We start from the raw sequence: 21,922 nt of genomic DNA, 5'->3' as shown, positions 1-21,922 counted from the left end.
ATGTTTTTTTTTTATTGTTAGATGTACTTCTAACATGGGTCTATATGATTCTCATGTTAATTGATAATATCATGAGATCATGTTAGACTCATATTAGGATTCTATCATTATTAAACAATAAGAAAAAAAAATATTACTTAAATGTATAAATGGATGAAAATTCAACTACAGTACAACTTAATTTTTCTCCTGATTAAAATTATACTTGATAAAATATTTTGATAAAAGGTTTGATATTAATTGATATTTTTTTTTAGCTTTTTAATAACAAATCCACTGAGAGAGTAATAATTAAAAGATGTGAGTCGGTGAAAAAGTGATATATAACACATAGACAAGTTTAATAAAGTTTAATATATTGTAATATTATAATATTATTAAATATTTTTATAATTTTTTTTTGTTAAATTTGTTTATTGATAAAAATTTTTAAATAAAATATTTTGTAAATAAATATGTAATTAATTTTAATAATATTATTTTATTTATAATTTTAATGATTGTTGTTTCTATATATTTAAATAGATAACTTTTATGAATGTATATTATAATAGAAAAAGATATTTAATTAATTAAAAATGTCATATTTATAATAAACTATTTTTATCTACAAAATATATTAAATATTTAGATATAATTTACTGTTAAATTACCTTTAAGTTTCTTTCATAAATAAGATATTGAACCTGTTTAATGAATTATAAAAACATATTTTGTTAAAATTATATATTTTTTACTTTGTAATTTGATATATTAAGATGCCTGTTTTGCAATCATATTATGCAATCATATTTTAATGAAAATAAAGCATTAAATTTAAATAATATAAAACACTTATAATAATAAATAACAGAAAAAAAAATATATATTTTATTGATGATCATTAACATAAACATTTTAAAAATTGTTTATAAGTCTAGTCATTGTTGTTCAGATTAATAAATTTAATAGTTTATAAGTGATACTACACTTTTATAAAACAGATAACTTATGTTAATTTAAACAATGAAATATATAAAATTTATTATAAAAACTGATGAGTTTTATGTAATATAATAACATTAACAAAGAATTAAAAGATCATTGATATCATTTTACAATAAAATAATAAAACAATCATATTTCATCTATAATTATTACTTTAAAACTTTTAAAAATTAAATAATATATAAGAGGAAAAAAAAAACAAAATTAAATAAAACATTTTTAAGAAAATGTTGTACAATCATAATCTTTTTTGCTTAATTTAATAGAATTTTCAGATGTAATACTAATGTTGTTAGTTGAACCATATGATTGACTATTCTTTGTCATTTCATTGACAATTTGATATATTTCTTTACCCCGTGTTTCAGGTAAATTTTTTGACAAATAGATGGCAGCAAATATTGATGGAATAATAAACAAGGGAATAAAACAGTAGACTTCTATTAATTTATATAAAGGGTATGTTATCTCACTAAAGATACAATTTAATATTGTATTTGTTGAAAATACCATTGACTGAACAACTGCTCTTGATCTTTGAGGTACCATTTCACTTGTTATAAAATATGCAATAGGTCCTAAAGCAATTCCATAACTTATACCAAATGTAAATAATGATCCTACACATCCGTATTTCATATACGAATAACCATTAAGAGATAATCTATCTGAGATAATATAAAAAATTAAACTTATTATATTTATAATAGCTGTAATTAAAAATAAGGGACGTCTTCCATAACGATCTATAATTAATAATCCAGGTAAATTTGCGAAAAAACATGCTAAAGTTAATCCAAAAGAATAATACTTAAAAATAAAATAATTAAAAAAATTTTTTTTTTATATATAATACCTGAGCTGTTAAATTATCAAAATGTACTGAAAGAAAATCTGTTGATAAATATATAATTGGCCAAATTCCAACAATAATCTAAATAAAAAACAAACAAATATTTTAACTAAATAATATATTTTTATATAAAAATTACTTGAAGTGCTAGTATTCCAATAATGTATGCTTTTAAAAGATTTGGAGTTTTAAAAACTTCTTTTATTAATGGAAAAACTTTTTTAGTTTCAATTTCATCTGACTCTTTCATAATTGAATCCATAATCTCTGTATGATCATAATTTTCACCAAAATAAAAATTCAAACTTTTATGAAATTTTTTATTATTTTTTTGATTAATAAGTACATATTTTGGTGTTTCTTCTAGTGGTATCATTAAAAGAAATCCAATAAATGCTGGTATAGCTCCAATACCAATAAGAAGTATTAAATTATTACCAAAAATATTATCTAATCCAAAACCCATTCCAATAACAGTCATAAAAATAAATGATGTTTCACTTAAAAAACTTGTAATTCCTCTCATATGTGTTGGTGTTGATTCTTGAATCCATAAAATTAATGCTCCAAAAGATGTCCCACTAGAGATTGAAGCAATTAAACGAGCAAGAAATAGTAATTCTGGATAAGGTAATGATACTGCACCTGTTGATATAATTGTACCAATAAATGATGCAAAATTTGCATACATAAGTGTTGCTAAATATTTATATAATAATAATAATATTAATTTTATTAAACTTACTTCTTCTTCCATAATTATCTGTAAAATATGGAGTTATTAATGTTCCAATAAGATATCCAATAAACCATACATTCAAAATAGAACTCCATATCCATGAATAAGCAATTTCTGATAGACCATCAGGATTATCTCTATCAATATATGAATTGTTAATATAATTTTTAAAAGTTATAATTGCAGTATTTGGATATGAATTAGAATATCCTTCCATAAAATTACTACAAACAGAAACACAAAAACACAATACAAATATTTTGTAATCTTTTCCTTCTGGTGACAACATTTTTCTTTTTAAATTACTAAATAAATTTAAAAAAAAATAAGAAAATAAAAATATTAAATTTTTTATAATTTAAATTAATATAGATATACAGATTATAACCCGGAAAAATAGTATAAAAATGTAAAAAAAAAAATTATTTTATTTAGCATCTAAATTAATTCATATTATAACAACTACTATTAATATACAAAATAATTAAGTAGTTTTAAATTTTTAAAAAAGCTTGACAAATAATACTTACTAATAGGAAAATATATGCATTATCTTATGATAAGTATAGTTTTAGTATAATTTTTGTTGTTATTATCAAGGATAAGAATATTAAAATAAAAAAGAGTAATAATATCATTGGGGATGCAAGGAAATTTAAACAAAATAATAACATAGAAATATGTATTAAAACAAATAATATAAATTTTTTAATACTAATTATCTTTAATTTTTATTTATAAAATAATATTAAAATGTTTGATGGCAAATGTTGTTAATGGAAAAAAAAACATATACACATAAAATAAATATTTTAAATAATTATAAATTTTATACTTTTACAACTAGCTTTAATTTATATATAATGTCAAAGAAAAGTTATATTTTATTGATAAGATATAATAAAAAATTAAAAAAAAATAGATATAAAATTTGAAAATGATTTAAATTGCTTTAAAAATGTCAATGATATTTAACAATATTTTATTACATGATAAATTTTGTAGAAAAAAAGTACACATAATTTTAAAAATTTATTTTAATTATATAAATAATTAAAAAAAAGAAAAAATTTATATTGTAAATATTATAAGAATTTTATTAATTTATTATAATATTGAAATGAGAGTAAATGTATAATATTACAACATAATCATTAAAATAAAGCATGTTACATTAAAATAGATTTTGATATCTTAATTCGCATTTATATAGGAGTATTTGATATAAAGATAACTATTATCAATAATAGTTTCTTTTTAAAAAATAATCTTATTTATTAAAATGGTTTTGTAAATTAAAAAAAAAATATTAAAGTAAAATAATTTTCCGTCAATTTATTTTATTTACAGAAAGAAAATAGAATACAAAAAGCACATAATGAAAAAACAATCACATATTTTAAGATAAAATAAAAAGTTTTAATATTAATTTTATCCACCAAAGTAATATTTTGTTTTTTCTGAAATATATATATATTTTTTTTTTCTTTTTTTTTTACCATTCAGTTGTATGACATATTTTATTTATATTTTTTGCAATTTTTTTTTTTAAATTAAAACAGCTACATTACGATCAAATTAAATGTATGTGTAATAATTGCTAATGTATTGACGGAAATTGGTAGTTATTTAATATGAATTATTGGCATTATCTTAAAATTGATACCAAAAAAAAATTATAATTGTAAAATGTTTATACTTTTTTTTTTATTTAGGATCCATAGACGCTTTCATCGTTGTAGGCAATGTATAAAAACAAATCTTCCTCAAAGTGATCACGGTAAAGTTGACCCATAGTAGTCATGGTTTGCGGTATAACATTGTTAACAAAGAAGAATAAAGATTCTTCTGGTCGAAGTTGAATTCTTTTTCTGATTAAAAAGTAAAATTGTCCTACAGTGAGATCTGAAGGAACAAGATACTTTTTTTTATCCAAATCTTTCAATCTTGATGTTGGATGTTTCTCAACGATAACAGGAATACGATCTGGATATTTATTACGAATTTTTTTGCCTTCAGCAAGTCTTCTTTCAAATGGATTTTCGTCTTTATATGCCCACTTCATGCTTAAAATAATAGCTTTTGTTGTCTTTGATTTTTCTAAAAAAAAAAATAATATTATTTACTTCTATATGATAGATTTTTTTTTGATAAATGATTAAAAAATATGATCGATTATAATTTTTTTATATCTTATTATTATAATATACAACTAAAAGTTGATAATAAATTTAAAATTAAACAAATATTATAAAATAATAAACTAAACATAAAAATCAATAACACGTGATAATTTCCTCATATACTTAAGTATTAATTTTATGAGAAATATTACTCAATTAAAAAAATAATTCTTGAAAAATTCTCATTAAAGTATTAAATAAATATGTTAATTATTTTAAAAAGAATTAAATTTTAAAAAAAAAATATAAAGATATACAATTATTTCTATAAAAATAACAATTAAATTTTAAAAATTATTTTTTAAAGAAATAAAAACAAAATCCTCACTTCAATTGTAATATTTAATGGTATATTTGACATTTAATGAATACTTAAAATATAATAAATTTAAAATATTGGTTAAAAATCAAAGTTGAAGAAGAATATTAAATATATTTAGTTATATTAATTTAAGTAAATAATAAAGAATAGTTGTTTAATCATATGTTGCGTATAAAAATTTTGTAGAGTTTTATAAAATAATATTTCGGGTGTGTCAATTTGTTGTTCTAGGCTTTTTAGTATTAAAAATGTATGTATGAAGATATTATGTAAAAAAAAGTTCTCATATGACAACCTTTTATTTCAAAATATATATATTATTTATTTTCTTCTATATAGCAACACCCTAAGAAAGCAGTCACAAGATATAAACCTTAAGACTAAAAATAACATGATTCAAGAAGCGAGTAAAATATATATAAATGTATTTAAAGTAGAAAAAAAAAAACTTTTTTTTAATGTTCTCTTGTTATGAAAAATAATTAAATGACGTTGATAAACAACATTCACAAAATTATAATTTATTAATAGTTGTTAGATAGAATTGCACCTACTTACTATAATATTTCCAAAAGTAATGATAATAACTAAACACATTTTGATCAATTAATGATACTAAAAAAAATGAAGAAATTGTCTACATAAATATAGTTAATATGACTTTTTTTTTATAAAGTAAGCATAAAAAAAGTAAACGAACGATAAATGGATTGTTTATACTATTCATTCACCTTATTCGAAAAAAAAAAGTTATATATATATATTATTTTTTTTATAAATAATAAAAATTTTATCAATAGAAGTTAGGTAAACCTATTGTAACATTAAATATAAACCAGAAATATCACCATACGTTTATATTTTATCATTTTTAATACAATTATAAAGATAAATAATAAAAAAAACGCAGTTTGTTTTTAAACAACAACCATTTTTTTTTTTTTTGTCATGACAAAAAGAAAGGTATACTAACTAATGTTATAATGTGAAACGAGTAAAAAAAAATCCTTGATTTGTAAGTAGTAAAATTAAAAATAAATCATAAATAAAAACTAAAGTCTCTTAGATATAACATGACAACTTTTATATACTTTTTTTTTTAATTGTAATACCACGTGTTTGATATAAGTTTATAGGAGTCATCCTCCAAAATATATATCATTGAAATGCGTGTGATTACTGAGAATTACGTATACATTAAAAAAATAAGAGAAGCTTATTTTATAAATAAAATAATATATTATATTATAAACAACTTTTTTTTTTTAGTGTAAACTTTTAAATATATTCAAAAATGTAATCATCACTCTTATCTTTATTACTCTATTAAAAGATTTATATTTTTAATTAAAAATAAACAAATAAATTTGACTAATCTTCTCTAGGACAACAATAGTTTGGTAAATATTTCAAAATATCTTTTAAAAAAAAAATTAATTTTATATATTTATCTATATTGATTCGTAGTCACGAGGCCAAAAAAAATTATATTATTTCAAAATAATATAATCTTTAAATTCAATTGATGCATGTATCATACATTTGTAAAATTTATCTAATATAAAATAATTTTTTTAATGTTAATAAATATTAATTGATAAAATAAAAACATTTATATATATATAAATTATAAGATATAAATTATCTTAGTAACAACAAGTTCAGTAATGATATAAAAAAAAGAAGTGAACAAAAAAATGTTATAATACATATTTTATATTTATCTTTATATCCTAAAAAAAGAAATAACTATGTATATAAAATAATGTTATTTAACTCAACATCAGCTGATATCAATGATGTAATATATTATAATGACACAAAGAAATTATTATGAAACAATAGTTTATATAATAATAATATATAAAATGAGACAAAGATATATAACAAAAAAAAAAATCAATTGTTGGATAACTAACACATTAAAAACTACTTTTTCATTTTTATAATTCTTTGTTATTACAAGAAAACAAAGAATATATATTGAGACAAAAGATTTTTGTTCTTTTAAATAATATATTAAAAAAATATAACGTTATAATATTGAATGTAAAATGAAATGTTATTGAAAAACATTGTAAATATTTATGAAAACTTTTTATCATTAAATTGGTTTTAATTTTCTAAATATTATGATAAAAGCTATATGTTTCAATTGTTTTTATAATTTTAAAAAAATCTTTCATTTCAAATATTTTGAAATTTTTAACTGTTAACAGACAATAATCACGTGGTGGTTTATAGTATTGATGGGTTATCGATGTATTAGTTGTAAGAGAAAACAAGTAAATTATTCATGAATCATTGATAATATAAATATTATTTATAAATATATATATATATAGTAAAGGGAAAAAGTAAAAGTATTACAAATAGAAGTAAAAAATTTTATTTTAATTAGTTTAAAAGAATATAATAAATTCATGTTATTATATATATACATATTAAAAATTTCTGGGACAACCTGGTGTTAAAAGTAGTTTGTATGCTTACTATAAATATATATATATATACATATATATAGGTCATCTGTTATATACAATTATGGACGGAAAAGGGTTTCCCATACAATAATAAAACGGAAACATCATTCTTTTTGGATAAAATTAAGCCCAATTATATTAGTAACAATATAACAATAACATTAAGATATATATTATTAGCATAATCTAAGAACATATCAAGTTTAATAATTTCTAAATGAAAATATAATGAATTTAATTGTTTATGCATAAAGGTCACTACTTATAATTTATATAAAGGCATATTACTTTATATATATAATAAAAATAAGTGTTTTATTAAAAGATATATTTAATACACCAGGTGTTACTTTTACTTATATTACATATGTCATAAAACAATTTTAAAAGATTTAATACAAAATGAAAAATTATAAGAAATTGCGTGCATTGATGGCATAAAGAAAATATTTTTTGTGTAAAATTACATTAATAATTAAATACTTAAATTTATCTAAAATAACTGTTTATAATTAATATACATATATATATATAAATGATTTAAATATAAAAAAAAAATTTTATTTACAATTTTAAAATCTACTTTTTATTTAATATATATATATAATAAAAATGAATACATATACTGTTTCTGATGTTTCACAAAAAAACACAACTGATTGTTTATGGATAATTTATGAAGGAAATGTAAGTAAATAATAAAATTAATTTATCTTTATTGAAAATAATAACTTTTACAATAAAAAAAAAAAATTACAGGTTTATGATATAACTAATTTTTATCCTCATCATCCTGGTGGTAAAGCACTTTTAAAATATGCTGGAAAGGTAAACATTATACCATTTTTTTTTTGTTATAACTTAATTTTTTCTTCCAATAAAAAAAATAAGATATATATATAAAATTTTAAAAAATAACTAACTTTCTTTTTTATTTTTCTAAATTTCAGGACATTACATCAGTTATATTACATATTCCTTCACACATTATTGCAATTCAAACAATAAAAAATGTACTGGAAAATAATTTAATTGGTAAATTATACAATTCATAACAATTCAAATATATATATATTCAAAAAATTTATCATCAATCTCTTCATAATAATTATTATATTCTTCTTCAATATTTTCAAGGCAACTACTTTTTAAAATATAATTTGATAATTGTACAAAAAAAAATCCACTATATTGTGTAATAATAATAAGATAAATATAAAGTGCAAGCATTTGTATTAATAATATAATTTAAAAAAATATTTGAACATAAATTTTTTATTTTTTTAATATTTTAAACTTTTTATCAAAAAATGTAATGTATAAATTATAATATTAAGGTAAAATGATATATAAAAATTTAAAAATGATAATATTATTAAAATAGAAATTTAAATAAAAATGTGTAGTCTATCTTTTCAATCGTCTTTCATCAATGATACACTGATTTATATTAGAAGTATAAAAATTTAGTTATTGGTAGATAAAGTTTACATATTTAACTGATTAATCTTACTTTCAAATGATTAATAAATGTTGCAATTATAAATATTTGATGTTAGTAAACAATCTTTTCTTTAAAGATGTTTTAAAATTTAAAAGAGTGTAAAATGAATGTTATTTTAAATATGTCTTTTGTATTAATTGTTTAATATATAAAAGAAAAATTTAAAAATTGATAATTATATTGATATTTATAAAATATGCATTAAAATTTAAATGATAATTTATTAATTATAATATTTATTTTTTTGAAATTATAATATTTATTTAAAATAATTTATCAATCATTTAATTTTAAATCAAAAATTCATTTATGTTTTTAAGCTGGTAAATGATGAAAGACCATGGTTACCATAGAGATATAAAAATATAATAAGATATTAATTCTAACAAAATTGTTTAATTTTAAAATAAAGTTTATTTTTATATTTTAAGTATTTTTCAAAAATGATTATGTCTCAAATGGTATGTTTATTTTTATTAAGTTAATTAAACTAATACTTTTTTTTTTTTTCTAGAAATCAAGTTTAGCTTTACAAATTACCTTAAAGGTAACATTTAACTATTCGTTAATTTATTTTATAATAATGTTTTCAATTTTTATATATAAAGGTAAATTAAAATTAAAAACTAGTATAATAATATCTTTTATTTAAAGTTTCAATTTATACATATCCAATATATATTAAAGTGATTGAAGGATTATTAATTTTGGAAATTTTACCTCTTGAAATAATAAAACATTCATGGGCTAAAAGAGGAAATTTGACGGAGACATGGGCATACTTATTTTTATCAATATTATTAAATATTTTAATGGGTCTTATCTGTATATATATTGTATTTTTTCAATCTTTTATGGTTGTCCTTGAATTATACTTAACTATCATACAAAGTTTTTTTGTAATAATATTATTAATCTTTCTACTGATATCTATTTTTTTTTTTATTAAATAAAGAGACTATAAAATGTTATTAAGACGATGAAATTTTTAGTTATCATATAGTTTTACTATTTTTTATTTTCATTAAATAAATAATTATAAATAATAAAGTAATTTTTGTTACACCAAAGTATTTTCATTTTTTTTTCTTTATTTTTTTCTAAATTTAGTTAAAATAAATTATTTTTAGGTTTTCCGTCCTTGACCAGACATCATATCATTATTCAGGTAATACTGTTTACAATTGACAAAACAATTTTAATATAACTTTAGAAACTTATTTTGTTTTAAAGTTTATCAATATTTTAAATAATACAATAGATAATATTTTATTGTTATAATTTGATAGAGAAAAATGTCATTAGATATAGTTGAAGATGTTTTACAAATCCTTGATTGTAAAATAGGTTTTTGTAAATATGGATCAGGACCAACTAATATTTTAATGATTCCTGGTGGTGTTGGTAAATAAATAAAAAAAATTTTTTAACATTTTTAATTATATTTTTTTATAGGATGTTACAAAAAGGATTATCCTGATTTTTTATTAAGTCATTTTGATCCAAACTATGTAACTATTGTTTGTATTGATCCACCAGGTTATGGAACAAGTAGACCTCCAGATAGAAAACAATCAATCAATAGATGTCAATTAGATGCAAAATATTGTCTCGAATTGATGAAAATTCTTAAATTAGAGCCATTTAATGTTGTTGGATGGAGTGAAGGTGGAAGAACTGCTATTCATGTTGGAGGTCAAGGAAAAGATTTAGTTAAACATATAGTTCTTATTGCTACAAGTACTAAAGTTGATCAAAGAGGTGCAACAGTTTTTAAAGGAATGCGTAACACAAATCAATGGCTTCCAAATTCAAGAGAAGTATATCTACAACATTACTCAGAAGAATTTCTTAGAGAACAATGGGGATCATTATGTGATTTAGTTTCAGAAGTTTATGAAATGCTTGGTGGTGTTTTTTTATCTCATAATATTCTTCCTCAATTACAATGTCCAGTATTATTAATAAATGGTGGACAAGATAGATTTATAATGGATCCAAAAATTATAACAGATAGATTAAAACATTTTAAAGTATTGGTTCATGCTCAAGCTTATCATGATGTTCATATAAAATATCCAAAATGGTTTGCAAAAAATGTATATCAATTTATAACAGATGAACAAAGTTGTGAAAAATAAATATTGTCATAATTTTTCATTTGTCACGAAAAATTTATACATTTTTTTTTGATAATAAACCTGTGAATTAAGAGTAACAAGTATTTTTTTATAATTCTATTATTTTTTTTTTATATGATGTAATTAAATGCTAAAAATTTCATAGTGTTTTATAGTTATTTTCTGTTTCATTATGATATCGTTTATACATTGTTTCGTCATACTTTTTTTATTTGTTATTATGTAAAGAAATTTAAAATATGAAACAAAAAGAATAAATAAAATAAGATGGATTATGTAAAAACTAATTGTATTACTAATAAAAATTCTTGTAAAAAAATATAATTTGCTTGTTTAAATAGTATCCAGATGACGTTTTATATTTATCAATGGTAATAAAACAAAACATGATTTAAAAAAAAAAAATCTTTAGGTCCGGTTTAAAAAAAAATGTTGAAAAGAGCATAGTTCATTAAAAACTGATTGCAAAGATAAAAAATATGTTTTTTTTTAATGAACCGGTTAAAAAAATTATGTTAGATATTATAAGAAACATAATCTAAAAAAATGTATCTGATTTCAATTGGTATAAAAAGGTTTATTTAAAATTAGTTAATTATTATTCATACGTTTACATTTTTAAAAAGATGGATTTAGACGCAAGGATAAAAGCATACAGATTTGTAGCTTATTCTGCTGTCGCTTTTTCTGTTGTTGCCATTGTTAGTGTTTGTATTACACTTCCTATGGTTAGTAATTATGTAAATAATGTAAAAAGAACAATAAATTCTGAAATAGCATTCTGTAAAGTATGTTTTTTTTTTAGTTTTAATAATTATTATTTTTTTATAGACAACAGCTAAAGATATCTGGTCAGAAGTAAATACTCTCAAGAATTATCAACCACAAAATAGGACTGCACGTGCTGCAGGATATGGTGAAGGTGCACCATCTGGAGGAGGATATACTCAATCTGCTGCCGTTTCTTCAGAACCTCAAACATCATGCAATTCTTGTTGTAAACCAGGACCACCAGGTGCAGGAGGAAAACCAGGAAAACCTGGTAAACCAGGTAAACCAGGTGCACCAGGAGCTCCAGGAACACCAGGTAAAGCTGCAGCAGCTCCATGTGAACCAGCTACACCACCACCATGTCAACCATGTCCACCAGGACCACCAGGACCCCCAGGACCACCAGGACCAGGAGGAGATGGAGGTGCACCAGGAGAACCAGGTAGCCCAGGTCCAGATGGTCAACCAGGAACTGCAGGACCACCAGGACCTCCAGGACCACCAGGAAATGATGGACAACCAGGTGCTCCAGGACAACCTGGACCTGATGGTGAATCACAATACTCTGAAGGAGGAGAAGCTGGACCACCAGGACCACCAGGTCCTCCAGGAGGTCCAGGAAGTCCAGGAAAACCAGGAAGTGATGGTGCTCCAGGACCAGCTGGACCAAAAGGACCACCAGGACCACCAGGTTCACCAGGATCAGACGGTAATCCAGGAACTCCAGGACAACCAGGAGAACCAGGAAGTCCAGGTGAAAAAGGAATTTGTCCAAAATATTGTGCTATTGATGGTGGAGTTTTCTTTGAAGATGGAACTAGAAGACGTTAAAAATAATATCTTTTTTTTTAATTTTTCTTCTGCCACTATTAGGCTAATACATTTATATAGAAATAAAAATGATACATTTTAAAAGTATTACTTTTGTTATATTGAAATGAATTTACTATATTATTTATACAATTATTTTTAGTCTAAAATAGTTGTACATCTTTTAAAAAATTTTTTATTTAATATACTAAAAATCTTATAATACAGTTAATAGTTTTTGATATATAGCATATTTAATTATATATACTTTTTTTTTTAGAATAACTATTTTAGATGAGGAAATTTATGTCTTTTTTAAATTGATCAATTAGGAAACAGAAAAAGTTTAAATAATGTGAAAATGAGTATAAATTAGATATATATATATAAATTTTACAAGTCAATGAAAATTATTTCTAATAAAGCTGTTAAGTTTATATAACTATTTCTTTATTATCTAATCAAATTTCCAGAACAATAATCATTTATTAAAAGTGCTTTATACATAGATTTAAATGTTGATTGAAGGATAATTAAAATACTCTTTTTATATAAAATTTAAATTTTCTAACTAATTTATTTGCTCCAATTTTTTTTTTTATTATTTATTTAAATTTAAAAATATTTAAAGTAACAAAGTTATTATAAAATTGTTCTATCTCTATTTTTATAAAAATCTTTTTAATTATTTTTATTTTATGGTGAAAAAATATTTAATATATGCAGATAGGTGAATCTAACATTAATATATACTATAATAAAAATGTAGTATTTATAATTTTGTTTTTTTTATTCCTTTTATAATATAAATGATTTATTAAAAATGGCTGATTTAATATTCCATTTTTATATTATATCTAATATTTCAATCATGCAATAAAATTTATGACAACAGCATAAAGTTAAAATATCTTTTTATTATACTGTATATATATTTAGGAACGTTAAAAGGAAAATATTTATTTTTTTTTTCATGTTAAATTTATAGTAAAAATGAGTTAAAATTTTCAATAATTTATTATGATTTATCAAAAAAAGATATTACCATATATTAAATATTTTATATACTGATTCTTAGATATGCTTCAATAAAATCATCAAAAGATATTTTTCTTTTATTGTAATGTATATCTCTCTTGAGATTTTAAATACCATATGGTTTTTGTTGTTCATACTTCAAAATATATAACTTTTATAAGTTCATGCGAATCATAAGACTAACTTATTTAAATTGAAAAGCACTTGTCACTAACAATACTTAAATATTCATTTTTAGTCATCCATATATGTATATATTTATATATAAGAATTTAAAAAAAAAAACATTTTATACATATTAGATCTTTCTTTTATTATTGTTAAATTATTAAAATAGTCCTTTAATACATTTATTATTTTTAAATTTTAAATATATATACTAACATTTTGATATATTTTATATTTATTTAGAAAATAATTATTATTTAAAAAGATTTAAAATCAAATATTTATTTTTTACATAATGATAGGATCTCCATTGGAGTGTGCTATTTTTTGTTTAATTTCTACAGCCGTAATTTTTCGCCCAAAATCAGAAAATAAGGTATTATTTATATTTATCATCTTATTTTTTTTTATAATATAATAATTTTTTTAGAAATGTACTTATTGTCTTGATGTTCGGCCAATAGTTCCTGAATGTCAAGATAATACATATGAATGCCAAGATATTAATCCTGAAGGTGTTATATATTGTTTAAACATTTTTGAATACAGTACAAAAGTTCAATCAGCAGTTAGGTGCCTTTCAATTTGGGATATAGATTTAAAAAATATCAGTAATATTGTCACAAATAAAAAGGCTGTTGAAGTTATGCGCCAAGTTCAATCTCAATATTGCACACAAAAATTAATGAAGCAATGTAATTGTTCTTCTTGCACCATTGAACTTCCTCTAACGACAAATAAAATTTTGGTTGAAAATAAGATTAATGTAAGTAAAACGAAAATAGAACATAATTTATCTCATCAATTACCAACAAATACATATAATAAGATGAATGAAAGTAAAGAAATATTAAAAGAAGGGAAGTATAATAACAATGATAGAATACCAAATTTTTTAATATTTAAATATGCTAAACAGTTATTTAACAACATATTTAATAACAACAATTCATCCTCAAATTATAAATGTAACACTTCAATTTTTTTATTGAAGTATTCATTTTTATTTTTAATATTAGTTAATAGGTTATTTTAAATTTTTGATATATATATATATATATATAGATATATATATATAGGTTTAAAATAATTAACTATTATTATATTAAGATAAAAATTAAAAATGAATATAGATTTATATCAATTTTATACAGCAATCTTGAAAAAATTTTTGGGAGATTTATAATTTTATTACACTATGTAAATATAAAAAAAAAAGATTAAATTGTCATTTGTGGTTCTGGAAATGGTTGACGATTTTTAAACCAATCAGTTTCTTTGTATGTAAACCAAATATTTGAAAAAAATAAAATAGCACATCCCCATGCTGCAAGCTGAAAAAAGAAAAGTTATATAATATTAATATGATTAAAATTTGTAAATTAATACAAATATTAATACTATTTTATTTTACTTACCACAGAAATTGTTAATGTAGAACTATGAGAATATGATCCGCTTATACATTCTTTTTCTCCACAAAAATGTTTTTCATTAAGCAGTTTAAGAATATTTTCATTAGTTGTATCTTCTAAGACTTTTGAAGTTGCAGACCACCAGCTTATTGCGACGAGAACCCAACAAATTCCCAAAACACCTGTGGTGATACAATCAGCATGTGGTAAACGATTATCAGTAGCATATAATTCAAGATTAAATAGATAAATAAAAAGTAGTAATGCTATAAATATTATTGAAAATAATGAAATCAAACCAAAAAATAATGCCGTTCCACCAAATGAGTGTTCCCAAAGATTAGTTTTTGTACCATTACACATTGGTAAAATAATTGATGACAAAGAAAATCTATCAATAATAGCTTTTTGAATAGAACCATCATTACATTTATATTCTAATAAGAATCCCCATCCATCCATTGTTGTGAATGCTATCAAAGCAAAAGGTAGTTGTAAAACTTTTATAAAACCTAACGGCATTTTTAACATCTCCGGATCAAATGTACCAAATAATGCCATTTCTATAATAAATTACAAAAAAAAATACTTTATAAATTATGGAAAAATAAAAATATTAATAAAAAAGTGAATTGTATTGTTATTAATAATTATTTTTTGTCATCGTCACATATTTACTTTATATATTTTGTTAAACAAATTTATAAAATAATATTATGATTTTTTAAATTTTTCTAAATAACAAAAAAATAATAATATATTTAAAAATAATTATATATATATGCATTTTTAAATAAATTAGTGATAAAATAACAGTTTATACCTCATTTATATAAATATAAATATATTCTATAAATTATAGTGAATATATATATATAATTTATAACAACTGTATTATATTTGATATTTCAAACAGGTTAATAATAAAGTATATATATTATATATGTCATCTTTTTTATAAAAACAAATAATTATTATAAGTTAAATTGATAATTAAAAAAAACTGTTTCAAATATTATAATATTAAAAAAAAAAATTTTTTTTTCTTTGATAAAAGAAATGTATTATTTATTGAATGAAAGAATGAAAGGAAGAATATATAGTGTAACTCTATTAATAATTATAATATATATATATATATTTATCATTGATAAAAGTATAAAAAAAATAAAATATTTAACAAAAAAGATCTAATTTAAAAAAATTTAAAAAAGAAAAATTTAAAAAAAGTATTATTTAATAGTTTTAACATAAAATTTCAGATATTTACAGGTAAATTTTGTACTATTTTTGACAACAAACATACAAATACTGTACTGAATACTCCACAGGTTTTCGTTAAAAGAATATAATGATTAATCAAATGTCAAATTTTTTAAAGATGTTATTTAATAAATTATCATAATTAAATTTATTATACATAGTAAAATTATCATTTGGTTTTAATAATAAAGAAATTGACAAATGATAGCATTAAAAATTAGTAATAAATTTCAATAAATTAAAAAAATGATAATTACTATTAATACCAAGAAAATATTTCTTTAATTAAAAATAATATTTAATTTAATAAAAATAAAAATTTATAAGATTATTGATGTTTAATAAATAAAAAAACAACATTTTTTTTTATTTACAAACATATGTTTTTGAATTAATAATAAATTTTAATGTATATATACTCTTTATATTATATCATATAAACATATTTATTCTGAAAAATTATTAATCAGCTAACTTCTTTTTAGTTTTATTAACTATTTGGCTTTTGATCGATTTTGTTATATTGGTGTTATCTTTAACTTCTTATAATATAATATTTAACACGGCATTATAAAATCACAGATAATATATATTTATCCTAATGATATGTTTCCTAACAATAAATTTCAATTCTATTCATAATTTTTCTATATAGCGTCAATATAAATCTAAAAAGATTAAGGAGAAAACAAATAAATTAAATAAAATTAATATATATATATATATATTAAAGACATATTTTAAAGATGGTAATGGTAAGTATATTAAAATTATTTTTTTTATTAATTTGCACAATTAAAGTTATCATAAACACATTTTAAAATTATGTTTTTAATTATAATATTATTTTAGTTTTGATTCTTTTTACTATAAATCATCTTTTTACAGATGGGTGGAAAAAGTAAAAAATCTGGTGGTGGTAATCCAGGATCAAGTGATAGAGTTAGAACTCACCTACTATTTGGACAAAAATCGGAGCATCATACAGTTAAAAGAAAAAGAAGAACACATAGTAAGGTAAAAAATATTATAAATAAAACTTTTTTTAGATCGATTAATGCAAAATATGCATAAAAAAGATGAAATGGTTCAAGCAGGACCAGATGAAATAGATCCATCATTATGGACAGGAAATCAAAGAGTTTTACATTTTGGACCAATGGCGCAAAGAGATCCATTTTTTTATTATTATCCCAAAGGATGGGATGTATTATATCCTGCACAATTTGGTTTTTTTCCTTATCGTACAAATAAATTTAGAGGTTCATCATATGTTGTTTGTTTATGGTCTTTTGGAATTTTTTTTTTAATAGGTTCATTAATAATGATATATTTGGGTTATTTTGTTATGCATGATTCACCATTTTGGACATGGCCACCAGAAAAAGTTCAATTTTTTCCTCCTATACAAATAGCTGGTCCTATACTATTTGTAATAAGTTGTTTATTAATATTAATAGGTTGTATAGCATCATTAGTAACATCAACATTTTTAAATGAAAAATTTCGTCATTATTATCATAAAAATCAACCAGCAAATACGACTGTTTTAATAAAACATTTTCCACACCATAATGGTATATATGAAAAAAATCCCTATCAACCATTACCACCACCAGCTTATCCTGTTCTTGAAAATCGTTATGCACGTTCATCATTCCTTAATGCAAGATCTGAATTAAAATTATATCCACCTGTAATGCCAGGATATTCAACATTATTTTTACATGGAAGACAAAATACACCATTTATGGCATCACCATATACAACATTACGTGCAATTTCATTAACAAGGTATAATTAAATAATTTTTATTATATTTTTTATATATATATTTTTTAAATTAGATTTGCTGTTGGAAGTGATGAAACAAGTCAAAGTAATACATCAAATATTAGAACTCCATTAGTATCAAGAAAACGATCTAATTTATCAATTGATTCTCAGAAAAGATCAAAAAGTATAGGTACTCCATTTAGAGATGCATTTTCAGGAAGAAGAAATAAAGAAAAAGAAAGTGGTCAATTTTAACCATATTTATACAATTTTTTTTTTTGAAAAAAAATTTTTTAGATAAGTAATAAAAATAATTTATAATGTGGAATATTAAATATAGAGAAATTTGCAATATTTTATACTTAATAAAGTTATATCATGTCATGTGTAATATATATTATTTAAAAAAAATTTTTTTTTTTTTATATTTTCAATAAATTTAAAACAATACAATTTTATCGGTAAATTGTTTTGGTTATTAAAATAAAACAAATTTTGAAAAAGAAATTTCTAAAACAATTTTAAAAATATCTTTTTAATATTTTTTTAATGTATGTGAATTGTTAAAGATATTTTATATGTTTATAATACACTTTACATTTACATAATTTATTTTAAAATAGAAAGTCGTTTTAAATTGTTGTAAAATAAAAGTTTAATTTTATATTTCTTAATCTTTTAGAAAAATTTAGTGGATAAATAATTAAAATTTTGTATAGTAATCGATTGTCAATACTAATGAACATCTTTCAAACTGGAAAGCCTTAGTATATATTATACATCTACGGTTAAAATTTTTGACTAAGTTATTAATAAATAAATTTATTTATACACTATTTGTTAATAATAATAGAATAAAAAAAATTATTTATTATCAATTATTTTATCCATTTTTTAAGGAAAATTATTAATATTTGTTATATAATAGATAAAAAAAAGTTTTACGTAATAATATTATATATATAATTAGAAAATATTCATTCCCTTTTACTTTATGTCTAGTCATATTTATCATTAGGTTGTTTCTGTTATATATATATATATATATATATATTTATACAAATCTTTTACTCTTATTTTTCTAAATAAAAATAGAAAATGTTGTAAAATGAGAGTTGTCATCATTATTTTTATGTTATATGATATATTTTTATTTCACTTTAATAACTCATGAAATGATGCTAAATATATAACGAATTCTAATTGTTTCTTTGATAAGCATGATATCATTATTCATTATCGCTATATAAATATTTTTTTCTTTGTAAATGTGTACTCGGGTCTTCATTATATTTGTTTTTAGTACACATACATTATATTTTTCAACTTATTTTTGATATAAAAGATTTAGATTTTTTTTAATGTATAATATTCTTTAAAGTAAAAATATTATATAATAATTAAAATATTATTATACTTTTTAAAATTTATTTTTACATTCTATGTGTAAAATATTTTTAATATAATTATTAGAAATTTAAATTATTAGTATTTTAGTTTATAAATTTATTTTATATTTAAAATGACAGATTCTACAAATTTATTAAAACCTGGTTATTATCAAACTGAATTAGGAAGAACAACATGGAATATTCCAAAAAATTATCAAAATTTAACATTAATTGGTACAGGTGCATATGGCTGTGTATGGTAGGATATTAATAGTAATATAAATATTATGAAATTTTTTAGTTCTACTGAATGTACTATAACAAAAGAAAAATATGCAATAAAAAAAATTACAAGACCATTTGATAGTCCTATACATGCTAATAGAACTCATAGAGAATTAAGATTATTAAGATTAATGAATCATGAAAATGTTATTAGTTTACATGATGTATTTACTTCAACACCAACATTTAGTAAATTTAATGATATGTATGTAAATATAAAATATTATAATGTACCCATTTTTAGTTATCTAGTTACATCACTTATGGGAGCTGATTTATCAGACATATTAAAAATTCAAAAATTATCAGACGAACATGTTCAATTTTTAGTTTATCAAATTTTACGTGCACTAAAATATATACATTCAGCTGGTATTATACATAGAGATTTAAAACCATCAAATATAGCAGTAAATGAAGATTGTGAACTTAGAATTCTTGATTTTGGTTTAGCTAGACATACAGAATCAGAAATGACGGGATACGTTGCAACTCGTTGGTATAGAGCACCAGAAATTATGTTAAATTGGATGCATTATTCACAAACAGTTGATATGTGGTCAGTTGGATGTATTATGGCAGAATTGATTACTGGTAAAACACTTTTCCCTGGAAATGATCATATTGATCAATTACAACGAATAATGAGTGTTGTAGGAACACCAACAGAAGAATTTTTAGATAAAATATCATCTGAAGAGGCTAAAAATTATATAAGAAATATGAAAAAAATGCCACGTAGAAATTTTAAAGAATTATTTCATGGTGCCAATGATTATGCTGTAGATTTTTTAGAAAAAGTTTTAAATCTTGATCCAGATTATAGATTGACAGCATCTGAAGCATTAGAACATCCATACTTTGCTGATTATCATGATCCAAAAGATGAACCAACATCAGAACCATTTGAAACAGAACTTGACGGTGACTTTTCTATAGATAAATGGAAAAAAATTATTTGGAATGAGATTCATGATTTTCAACGTTCTAAAGAAGAAAAAGAATTAAAATTACAGAATGAAAATAAAATAACGGAAGATGATGTAATAAATGGTGGTCAACCTGAACCAAAACAGTCAAAACTTGATGAAACTGCAGTAAAACAAAAAAAAGAAGAGGAAATTGATAAAAAAGTTATAACAAATGATGATATTAGAAAATCATTATTAGAACAAGCGCAAAAAAATGAAAATGATTCAAATAAAAATACACCTAAAAACAATGACAATGAAGATGAAGATGAAACTAAAAAAATTGTTAATAAAGATAATATTAAAGAAATTGATGAAGATGATAAAAAAACAAACAAAGAAGAGAAAGACAAAATAATAAATGATGATAACAAAATAAATAAGGTGACACTTGATGATGATGCTACTCCATATATATCAAATCCCAAATCGCCTATAAATTTCAAAAAATAATATTATCATTATGATAATTTATTTTTTATTTACTAAAATTATTTTTAACCTATAAAAAAGCGATTAATAAAATTTTTTTTTTCCTGTCATTAATGCTATAAATAAATTTTAATTTTTATCATAAAAAAGTTGATAATGTATTATTTAAAAATTCTTTATTTATCAATAAAATCATCTTTTTTTAATATTTAAAAATGGTGAAAAAATTTTTGTCAACATATTACATTCTATTATTATTTTAATCTACTGTTAAAAATTTTTTTATTTTGTGACAAAACATGATAATAACAATATATCGAATGTCTCATATTTTTATTTTATAAAACATGTATTTTTTTTGTTTGAAAAAACTTTCATTAACATTATTAA

General features: G+C 20.6%; 10 protein-coding genes across 10 annotated transcripts; 7 read left to right on the top strand and 3 right to left on the bottom strand.

The window, feature by feature from the left end:
• Positions 1 to 1,206: 1,206 nt before the first annotated feature.
• On the bottom strand, positions 1,207 to 3,129 carry SRAE_X000156100 (General substrate transporter family and Major facilitator superfamily domain, general substrate transporter and Major facilitator superfamily domain-containing protein; the record flags this gene model as incomplete). The annotated part of the gene is made up of 5 exons (XM_024650363.1): positions 1,207 to 1,797; positions 1,844 to 1,921; positions 1,980 to 2,539; positions 2,586 to 2,884; positions 3,110 to 3,129. The coding sequence occupies 5 exons, from the start codon at positions 3,127 to 3,129 to the stop codon at positions 1,207 to 1,209; spliced, it is 1,548 nt and encodes a 515-aa protein (XP_024499028.1).
• A 1,161-nt stretch (positions 3,130 to 4,290) lies between these two features.
• On the bottom strand, positions 4,291 to 4,644 carry SRAE_X000156000 (Gamma-aminobutyric acid receptor-associated protein; the record flags this gene model as incomplete). Its single annotated transcript, XM_024650351.1, has 1 exon — positions 4,291 to 4,644. The coding sequence occupies one exon, from the start codon at positions 4,642 to 4,644 to the stop codon at positions 4,291 to 4,293; it is 354 nt and encodes a 117-aa protein (XP_024499027.1).
• Positions 4,645 to 8,179: 3,535 nt separating this feature from the next.
• SRAE_X000155900 (Cytochrome b5-like heme/steroid binding domain-containing protein) lies at positions 8,180 to 8,622 on the top strand (the record flags this gene model as incomplete). Its single annotated transcript, XM_024650340.1, has 3 exons — positions 8,180 to 8,254; positions 8,327 to 8,395; positions 8,518 to 8,622. The coding sequence occupies 3 exons, from the start codon at positions 8,180 to 8,182 to the stop codon at positions 8,620 to 8,622; spliced, it is 249 nt and encodes an 82-aa protein (XP_024499026.1).
• Positions 8,623 to 9,520: 898 nt separating this feature from the next.
• On the top strand, positions 9,521 to 10,302 carry SRAE_X000155800 (Uncharacterised protein family,transmembrane-17-containing protein; the record flags this gene model as incomplete). Its single annotated transcript, XM_024650329.1, has 5 exons — positions 9,521 to 9,532; positions 9,586 to 9,679; positions 9,726 to 9,896; positions 10,202 to 10,239; positions 10,285 to 10,302. 5 exons carry the CDS (start codon positions 9,521 to 9,523, stop codon positions 10,300 to 10,302), a joined length of 333 nt encoding a protein of 110 aa, XP_024499025.1.
• A 64-nt stretch (positions 10,303 to 10,366) lies between these two features.
• SRAE_X000155700 (Valacyclovir hydrolase) lies at positions 10,367 to 11,212 on the top strand (the record flags this gene model as incomplete). Its single annotated transcript, XM_024650318.1, has 2 exons — positions 10,367 to 10,475; positions 10,527 to 11,212. The coding sequence occupies 2 exons, from the start codon at positions 10,367 to 10,369 to the stop codon at positions 11,210 to 11,212; spliced, it is 795 nt and encodes a 264-aa protein (XP_024499024.1).
• Positions 11,213 to 11,838: 626 nt separating this feature from the next.
• On the top strand, positions 11,839 to 12,814 carry SRAE_X000155600 (Collagen alpha-5(IV) chain; the record flags this gene model as incomplete). The annotated part of the gene is made up of 2 exons (XM_024650307.1): positions 11,839 to 12,000; positions 12,044 to 12,814. 2 exons carry the CDS (start codon positions 11,839 to 11,841, stop codon positions 12,812 to 12,814), a joined length of 933 nt encoding a protein of 310 aa, XP_024499023.1.
• A 1,480-nt stretch (positions 12,815 to 14,294) lies between these two features.
• Positions 14,295 to 14,991, top strand: SRAE_X000155500 (Hypothetical protein; the record flags this gene model as incomplete). Its single annotated transcript, XM_024650296.1, has 3 exons — positions 14,295 to 14,375; positions 14,430 to 14,863; positions 14,919 to 14,991. The coding sequence occupies 3 exons, from the start codon at positions 14,295 to 14,297 to the stop codon at positions 14,989 to 14,991; spliced, it is 588 nt and encodes a 195-aa protein (XP_024499022.1).
• Positions 14,992 to 15,219: 228 nt separating this feature from the next.
• On the bottom strand, positions 15,220 to 15,975 carry SRAE_X000155400 (Marvel domain-containing protein; the record flags this gene model as incomplete). Its single annotated transcript, XM_024650285.1, has 2 exons — positions 15,220 to 15,333; positions 15,418 to 15,975. 2 exons carry the CDS (start codon positions 15,973 to 15,975, stop codon positions 15,220 to 15,222), a joined length of 672 nt encoding a protein of 223 aa, XP_024499021.1.
• A 1,448-nt stretch (positions 15,976 to 17,423) lies between these two features.
• On the top strand, positions 17,424 to 18,708 carry SRAE_X000155300 (Hypothetical protein; the record flags this gene model as incomplete). Its single annotated transcript, XM_024650274.1, has 4 exons — positions 17,424 to 17,432; positions 17,566 to 17,689; positions 17,727 to 18,471; positions 18,525 to 18,708. 4 exons carry the CDS (start codon positions 17,424 to 17,426, stop codon positions 18,706 to 18,708), a joined length of 1,062 nt encoding a protein of 353 aa, XP_024499020.1.
• A 1,267-nt stretch (positions 18,709 to 19,975) lies between these two features.
• On the top strand, positions 19,976 to 21,553 carry SRAE_X000155200 (Protein kinase domain and Serine/threonine-/dual specificity protein kinase, catalytic domain and Mitogen-activated protein (MAP) kinase, p38 family and Protein kinase-like domain-containing protein; the record flags this gene model as incomplete). Its single annotated transcript, XM_024650263.1, has 3 exons — positions 19,976 to 20,103; positions 20,146 to 20,334; positions 20,374 to 21,553. 3 exons carry the CDS (start codon positions 19,976 to 19,978, stop codon positions 21,551 to 21,553), a joined length of 1,497 nt encoding a protein of 498 aa, XP_024499019.1.
• Between the last annotated feature and the right edge of the window lie 369 nt (positions 21,554 to 21,922).

This window comes from Strongyloides ratti, scaffold srae_chrx_scaffold0000002 (assembly GCF_001040885.1).
Source record: "Strongyloides ratti genome assembly S_ratti_ED321, scaffold srae_chrx_scaffold0000002".
In the NCBI taxonomy this organism is placed as follows: Eukaryota; Metazoa; Nematoda; class Chromadorea; order Rhabditida; family Strongyloididae; genus Strongyloides; species Strongyloides ratti.
Note: the sequence above shows the minus strand (reverse complement) of the source record. Positions and strands in the feature narration are given on the sequence as shown.